The 8,907-nt window shown below is 52.3% G+C and overlaps 1 protein-coding gene across 1 annotated transcript in view; it reads right to left on the bottom strand.

The window, feature by feature from the left end:
* Positions 1-1,884, bottom strand: part of LPMP_340490 (proteophosphoglycan ppg3, putative) — a gene marked incomplete at both ends in the record, with an annotated part of 2,553 nt that extends 669 nt beyond the window's left edge. The window contains one exon of the mRNA XM_010704173.1: positions 1-1,884. Coding sequence (XP_010702475.1) covers positions 1-1,884 — 1,884 coding nt within the window.
* Between the last annotated feature and the right edge of the window lie 7,023 nt (positions 1,885-8,907).

Genomic DNA, 8,907 nt, shown 5'->3' with positions numbered 1-8,907 from the left:
AGTGGTGGCGCAGTCAGAAGCGAGTACCTCTTTTTGTGCAGTGATGGTCATGGACACACCTTGTTGTGCTGCCCAGACGCTCGGCAAGCAGCCACAGAATCGGTTGTCCTCCAGGCTGGCACGCGTGAGGGCTGTCATATCGTTGTATATTTCGGGGATTGAACCGCCAAGGTAGTTTTTGTGGAGCATCAGTGTTGCTAGCTGCTTTAGTGATCCCCACTGCTCTGGGAGACTCCCGAACATGGTATTGTTGGAGAGTGAGAGAATCTCTAGGTTCTTCAGACTGCTCCATGAGGCCGGTAGTGTACCTGACGCTCTGGTACTGGCAAGATTGAGCTCGCGAAGAGCCGTCATGTGACTCCACGAGTCCGGCGGGTGGTCTGGAAGTGTGAGGTGCATTAAGTTGAGCACCTCGAGTTTCGCTAGGCGGCTCCAACTCTGAGGGAACATTCCGTTAGTCCACGTAAAGCTCAAATCGAGGTACCTCAGCGCGTCCATGTCACCCCATTCCGAAGGCAGCGTTCCCGACATCGCAGTGTACGCGAAGGACACGTGCTCAAGGGAGTGTAGCGAGGCCCAGCTGGCAGGGTAGTCGCCCTCGACCCACATACTGTGACTGAAATCGAGCTTCGTCACAACCACTTCAGCCGTGTCAACATCTGGAGAAACCTCAGGAACATGACCGAAGAACTCAGTCCCAGTAATTTCCACAGCCACGCCGGCAGGGGTGCAGAGCACATAGGGCCATACGCAGAAGTTCATACACGTCCACAGAGGTTGAAGGTCCTCGATTGTATCTTTGAACGCCTCGAGAAAACTGCGCGTGTTCACTTGTTGGCTTTCGCTGTAAAACGGGATAGGGCCGTCACACTCCAGTGCAGAGCTGCTGCTGGACGGCGCAGACGACGAGGACGACGACGGCGCAGAGCTGCTGCTAGTACTGATATCTGGGCAGCTGGTGTTGCAGATTTCTGGGTGGGTTACTAGGTCCTCGGCTAGTAGCGTTACTGGAGGGTTGAAGTTCACCCACTCTGGTGGGGCGCAGCCGCAGACTCTTGTTCCTTTAATGTTGAGAATTTGAAGACTAGTCCATTTACCCCATTCCTTCGGTATTGGTCCGTAGATGTCGGGGTTATACTGGAGGTAGAGGTACTTTATTTTTGGATTGCAAAGTGGGAACCGAGGTGGAAGGTGTCCACTGATGCTGTTGCGGGTGATGGACACGTTGACTACATTGTGTGGGAGGAAGCAAGCCTTTGTGTTCATGCTACTGGCGGCAGTATTCATGGGTTGCATGTTGTAGGCCACATTTTGGATCTTCAGTGACGTCAAAACAGGTGGCTTGTTCTCTAGGTTAAGCTGGAGAGTTGTGAGCTTGGTAAGGTGAAGCCAGCTCTCTGGTAGGGTGCTTTCAATACCATCGCCTCTGCCCTTTAAAACAATGCTTGTCACCATAATGTGGTCGGGGTCGACAGCAGCGGGGACTTCTGGCAGCCGGCCGATAAGTCGTCGTGAATGAAGGCTCACCTCAACACCCTCTTCAGAGCAATGCACGCCATTCCACTTGCAGAAGTTGTGACACACCCACGTATTGCTGAGAGCGGGGATAGCGTAGGGGAACTCGGCCAGAAACGCCAATGTGTTTGCCTGCTGCTCGGCTGTATAAAACGGAATGGCCTCGTGCTCCGTGCAGTCGAGCAGCTCCTCCTCCTTCTGCAGCACAGCAGGACTTTGGGTATTGAGAAGCGGCGGTGATGCTGTGGCAACACTCACGAAGAGAGCGAGCACTGTAAAGGCGAGTAGTACCCACACAGATATCTCGGGTTGCCACTGCCGCCGCAGCGAGCGACGCGCCACTTGAGCGGCGAGTTGCGGGTACGTCATGCTGCTACGGTGCTTTTGGGGGGGCGGCGGCAGTACAAGAGCAACACGAGCCACCAAACAAACAAAGGAAGTATCAATTCACGCGTGTGTTGTCCCGAGGGTGCAAATCAGTGATGCTGTTGGTGAGGCCCGAATCGCAATGCACCTTTACGCACGTGTCTCTCTATCGCTGTGTGTGTGTCTCTGTGCGGGTCTTCTCTCTCTAAAAGCGGCTGCTTTGCTGCTTGCCGGTGCGAGTGTTTCGGATGGGATTTGTCTTCTACGCTTTCAGCAACTCGCATATATAAATAGAAAAGCCTTTTTGGGGGTGCGAGGGCCTCTGAAGACGAGAGGAAAAGAGAGAGACACACACAAAAGGCCTCACAAGACCAGTGAGTGTTGCTGCTGTAGTCCTACAGGGGTGAAAGGGGAAACAAGAGGAGGGGGCACGGGACGCAGAAGCGAGAATAAAAACGATGAAAATAGAGACGGGGCCAACGGAAATAAGGTGCAGCAACTCCACACAAGCGTAACACCCATGCACACGCAGAACAAGTGAGAGAGGGAGAGAATAACAATGAACGGTTGAGAGAAGTAAATCAAAAGAGACCAATACCACGTAAATAAGACGGAAATGGGAACAAAATCTGAAGGAGAGAGGGAGAAGCAGCTACGATGTCTACGGTGCTCTGTCTGAGGTGCGTCGTATGGCGAGAGAGAGAGTGCGGAGGAATGCTGGTGGAGAGAGAAGAGAGATGTGAGAAAGGCAAAGCCTGGACGGAAGCCACGACGACACAGACGGAAACCCACGCACGGCGGCAAACGGCCTGGATTGTATTCTAAAAGCACTCAAAAGGTGAAGAAGAGAAGTGGGTGGGAGGGCAGTAGAGGAGGTAGGCGGCTGCAATGAACACTAGTGAGAAAGAACGGAGCAAAAATGGTGACACCAACTGCACCTGCACCCCGGGTGCGCAGAACTGAAGGAGAGGGGGGGGGGGCGGGCGGAAGAGGGGCGCTGCTGAGACCCCACCAATAAAAAAAAACTGAACAACGACGAAACACCAAACAGAAATAACAAGCAACAAGTTCAGCCCTCGACGAGGTAATGTGTGTCTTACTTTGGGGGAGGGGGAAGGGGGGAGCCTGCTTTGTCTGTCGGGGCAGGAGAGTGCTTCCCCTTATGGGTACGTAGGCGTCTGTGTGTGTGTTTTGTTGGCACTCTTCTTCGCTCTCGCTCTTTTTTTTCGCCTCTTCTCTTTCCAGTGTCAGTGGATGAAATAAAGAAGGATAACGGTCTTCTGTGCTCAACACTTCTTCCCTTGGGGAGTGCCAGCTTGCTCTCCCTCACACACGCACACACGTGCGCACATACACAACGCGTAGGCGCCTTGTGCAGACACAGCCTGGCCAAACAAACAAAAATGGTGACAGAGACAAGCACTGCAACGGCAAAGAGTACGAAAGGGATTAGGCCTGTGCCGTGGTGCTTTCTCAGTGGGAGACGGGATCAAACCCCTACACACACAGCCCAACAAAGACGGACAAGAATCAAATAAACAAACGGCTAACCACGCCAGAGACAGACGCGCGAACACGAGCCAAGAATGGAGGGAAGGGGGAGAGAGAGTGACCAGCAAAGAGACGCGAATGACGAAAAAATAAAAAAGAGCGCGCACTTTAAAAGAAAGTCAGGAGAAGCGAGAAGAAGAACGGAGGGGAGGGGAGAGGGATAGGGATAGGGGGGAGGGAGATTTAAAAAAAGGGAGAGAGGGACGGCAAGAAAGAAAACAAAAATAGGATGAACTTCAACTCCCAGAGAAAGGGAAGCACAAAAGGCTACAGGAGAGGGCGAGCGTAAGAAGCGAGCAGCGAAGAAGAATGACTCCACGTAGGGAGAGGCGTGCGCGTGTCTACGCTTACAAACGGAGGAAGGCGTGCGCTGAGAAGGTGGAGGGCCTGGTGGGGCGCGTGCACGTTTATAACAGAGGTGCCCTCTAAGCCCAGTGACTGCCCTTTCCTGTCGTGTCCTGTTGACTTCAGCGCTCGCTATCCTCCTACACGTGGGGCACACTCGTTCTTGCACGCCGCGCTTGCGAGCTGCGTGAATGCAGATGCGTATTTATACGACAAGAAAAAGTCCACTGGAAACGCAGAAGCGGAAGACAAGAGCGGGGAGTACCCACTGACAATGAAAAAAAAAGAGATACGAAAGAAAAAAAACACACACACGCACACATACAAGACAAGAACTTAACAAGCCCCAGACTCCCCTGATACGCACACGCTAGGATGATACTGAGACGGAGACGCAGACACACGAGGGGGCAGAGAAAGGAATACGCTAGAGAGCCCTGATGTGCAACTGACGAGAGAAAGGGAAAGGAATATGAAAGGAGAAATGATAGCAATGTCACACACGCATGACAACCCACTTAATCGATGTGAGGGTTAGACTGAGAGGGGTATGCGCGTGCAGAACACCCGCACAATGAAGAGTAGAAACCAATAATAATAATAATGATGATAGCCGTATGCTTATGAATGAACGAATGCAGGAGGAATGCGGGGAGGGTGGCGGATGTGCTAAGGATACGATTGGTAGAGAAATAGTCGCCCGCCAAAAAAATGTCAAACAAAGAATGGGATCAACAGCGATATGTGAAAGAAAGTAAGAATGGAAAGCAATTAATTCAAAGCGCACTCGAAATTGAGGGCTAATGGCGTGAAATAAAGGAGGGGGGAGCAGGGTAGCTGAATGGAGAGAAAGCTGGCCACGGTAGTCGTGTTACGGTCAAGTGGCTCTGCGTTTTACTCGCCCTCGCTCTTGCACGAACACAGGCCCGCTCCTCCTCCTTCCCTCGCGCGCCTTTGATAGGCAACGTCTTCCTGTGTAGCTTCCAGTCACCAATCGTTGGCTTTACTTCTTTCCTTTTGATTTCGGCAAAGGGAGGGGGGGGGAGAAGGGACGGTAGGAGGGCAGGGAAGGAAGGCTTTTGAAGCTCGTCTGAGCTTTGAGGAGAAGTATATCCTTTTCTTGTTCTTCCTCCTCCCCTGTTCGTATTTTTTTCTTTATTATAGAAAAACAGAACAGAAGGAACTGGCGTTGATGGAGGTGCGCAAGTCGAGGTGGGTCTCTCTTTGGCTGTTTGTTCTTCATGTGTGCATGGACAAATCGTGTTTCAAGGTTGGACACATAGAGAAACGTCGTGAGACCAAAAGAGGAGGAAAGAGAAGAGGGGTCGCAACCATGAAGAAGGAAAAGAGAGAGGAAGCATAGACACGCAGTCACGCAGGGTTTCAGCGAGTTGGAAGGCCTACGAACGTGTGCAGGCGCACACAGCTGAGCGAGGAGCTCTGGTGCAGGACGTGAGGAGGAGAATGAGACTGCTTCCCTCACCTTACCCCACACCTTCTGTTGCCCATCACGAGCGTGTTTCTTATAGCCTTCCGCTATAAATGATCAGCCCCACCTAAAGTGTGATGCGGCACTCAGCGAAAGACACACACACACACACACCAACAGCTGAGTTTTCCCCTTTTAATGCAACCTCATTTTTATGTGCCTTTGGAGTAGCTGTGGTTGTATGCGCATAGTTTCTGATGCTTTCGTGAGTGGAATGGTACGTTTAAAAGAAGGCAATGCTCTTTTCTTTTTCGCTTGATGCGAATGTCATCCTGTATTTCTGTGTGTGTGCACGTTTTTCTCTCCTCTCAGGACGGGACCTCGTGTGGGGGACTTTGACAGCGTCCCCCCCTCTCTTGACACCTCGCCCCTGTTGATGGGCTCCTTTCGGGTCAGACCCCGTGCCGTCACGGACGAGGTGGACGAGCCCCGTAGCGGCATCGCGGCTAAAGAGTGATGCCTTCATCTCAGCAGAGCACAAGTGCATGTCCGCGAACGCCAATACGGTCAAGGCAGCGCCGCAGGAGGAGGAGGGAGACGCTGGAGGAGTCGGCACTGGAGGAAGGAATAGGCCTTTTAGTGCGAGGGGGGCCGTGAGCGGCTTCCTTGCGACGTGGAGGACAAAGGAAAGGGAAAAAAAGCCAAACATGGTGGTGAGGTGATGGGTAGAGATAAAAATACAGATGCGCATGACACGCGTTTTCCTCCTTATCTCACGCACGCGTACACCCCAAGCGAAAAAAAAAAGAGAATACAAACGAGTAAAAATAAGCCTCAGATCTAGTACGAAAGTGACACTGTGAACTCAAGGCGCGTGAGTTGGGGAGGGAAAAAGGTGTGCTCGGGAAGGGGGAGGAGGTTCCTCACAAAGCTCACGAACACGAGCCTATCCTCATTGAATTTGTCCATGTGCTCTCGTCAAGACACGGGTTCGGTGAAAAGGGAGAACATAAAATGTCCGCACAAGGTGGAGGACGACAAAGCGAAGAGTAAACAATTATAACTTCCTTGAGCACCAAGCGCTTCAACAAGACAAGAGACCAAAAGAAGGCGGGGTGCCTCAATGCGCACAGATGTGTCTAGAGTGTGCTCTACGAGCCCACCCCCACAAAAAAGACTACCATTGAGAGAAGTAGAGGAAGTCTCACCGCTAGCGCGCGTCCACACACAAATTACCTCACCAAGGGAAGAGTCAGAAGAGAACAAAAGAGATGGAAAGAGGACAGGGAAAAGAGCCGCCGCGAAGAGAGGAATCACAGCAATTACACGCAAACGAAGTAGATGTCCACACAAGCAAAAACTCAAAAGATGGTGTGCGTGTGGGCACCGTCCCCCCTTCCCCGATTGCGCATTGAGCTCACTTACAAATCTGAAAAAAAAAACGAGAAGAGGGAGTGACGAGCACCAAAAAGAAAAAAATACGTGGGCACCGCTTCCTTCTTTTATCTCTCTCTCTCAAACTGTCCGTCCACACACCCTCCCTATCAACAGCATTTCTCTTCCTTGCAGTCATGTTGCCACTCCATAGACATTACGCCTCGCCGTTCGCTAATGCAGATGCGATCATAGAGGAAGGAAAAAAGGGAGAGAGGTGAAACATGTGGGGGTGGGATGGAGTAAGACCGAAGCAGCAGATAGCAAAGGGTTCGAGAGAAGGCGATGTCATCGGGAAGGGGGATTTGGGCGCAGACTGTTTAGAATACCATCAAGTGTCACACACACGAGTAAGATCGACGACATCCGCACACCCATACAACAGCACGTGCGACGGAACCCATTAGAGCAGGAGCAACTAACAGTGTAGCTCTTTATCGCTTTGTTTGCGCGAGGAAGCTGCACGTCCCCTTTTCCGCGTTCCTCCACTGCCCTTGCCTCATATTCTTCCCCCTCGCCACCCCTTTTTTGTCTGTTACTGCTGGCACCTCCTCGCCCTCCAGACACAACGCTGAACAAACGTGAAGAGAAAGGGCAGCACCGCGCTGTGCTCTTCCTCCCTTGAAAAATGGACTACGCCGCTATATAGCGACAATAGAGAAGTGCTTTAGGTGGAGGAAGTGCTGGTAGAGAGGCTGGGAGATGGGGGAGATGGCCTAAAGAGAAAGACAGTGAAGAGCGAAAAGGGGCAAGAGAGCACCACTAAGTAGAGCGGCACAACGGTTTCAAAGTACCACGAGGGGAATACAAATAAAAAAAAAAAACACCAATGCAGGCAGCAGAAAAAGCGCAAACTCTCAACCTGGAGAAAAGCAAAAGGGACGGTATAACGTACTACGCTGCCAGTAGTCTGCTGTCTTGAGGGAAGGAAGGCGGGCAGGTGAAATGTATACAAGTATATATGGCTGCTTCACTTCCTTCGCCAGCGTGAGGGAGAGAGAGATGGAAGAAGGGGGAGAGCGACTCCGAGGCCATGGGCGAGTCAGCACATGCATTTCCGTCGACCCAACTTTCGGGCTCTGTGTGTGTGTGTGACATCGTGCCGCCTACACCGCGGCCATACCGGCACGAATAGCGTGCGTCTTTTATATACGAACATAGATGCAGATGCATGTGCGGTGTTTGTGTACGGACGACAGTGCAGAGCCACCTGTCTGCTCAGCTTCCTGTCTCGCCGGGTGAGGATAGGAAGGGAGTTGGATGCGCGGCGGGGCCTGCTATGAAGACACAGCCAGTGGAAATAACGAGCGGAGGAAAGTTCATTCAAGAGTAAACCGACACGAGCAACAACAACAACAACAATCGGAGCAACATGACGAAAGCGAGAGGTCTGCCGTTCATCTCACGTGTGCGGGCGCGTATTTGTGTGTTCAAAAGTAAAAACTGCGTGAGCACCACTGCGTGTTGTGTTTGTGCGCGAGTGTGAGGAGTGGGCATGGTCGGGGCAAGTAAGCTGAAAAGTTGTGCAAGGAATAGGACCGCGTGTGTGGAGGCGCAGGTAGGAAAGTCAAATGTCTGTGTAGACTAAAAAGAGAGGAGGCCACAAAATAGAAAGACGCAGTGTGCAGAGCGAGAGGAGAGCGTGGGGGGGGGGGAGGGGGAGGGTGAAGAAGGCAAGTAGAGAGCAACACGCGCCCCCCAAAAAGAGCGCAATATAGAAGTCTCACCTTGTATTGCACCCGGCAGCCCTAGCAGAGAGAGATGCAAACACACCTCAGGCACACCATAACGACAACACTGCCGAAAAGTGTGTGGGCAGGAGCTGTGAAGCGCTCCAATGAACGTGCAATGCAAAGTTGGGTGGATGCACCCCCCTCCTTCACACATGCACACCTCTCCCACAGTTAACAATGCGAAGTAGCCACCGTGTGCTTAGGGTTGCTCGAGCTCTCACAGCAGGTAGTAGAGAGTCCTGTTTTGCCACTGCTGTCGTGTACGCCATTACTTATCTTTTTTCTTCCAGCGCACTACTTCACTCTCTTCTTGACTCACATCCCGCCAGAGTGTATCAGGGAAAAGGGAACTCCTCCCCCTCCCCCCAAATAGGCGGCACAGCGCAGGAGTCGGGGTGATCGCTCCTACTTCATTCCTCCGCACCATCACACTCACGCCTACGCCTACTCACGACACACTGACCAACAGGTGCATCGCTTCGCTTACCCAAGATAGCAGCGGAGCGCGCGCTATGCTGGCGGTGTGGCGAGCAA

Source organism: Leishmania panamensis, assembly GCF_000755165.1.
Source record: "Leishmania panamensis strain MHOM/PA/94/PSC-1 chromosome 34 sequence".
Taxonomy (NCBI): Eukaryota; Euglenozoa; class Kinetoplastea; order Trypanosomatida; family Trypanosomatidae; genus Leishmania; species Leishmania panamensis.
Note: the sequence above shows the minus strand (reverse complement) of the source record. Positions and strands in the feature narration are given on the sequence as shown.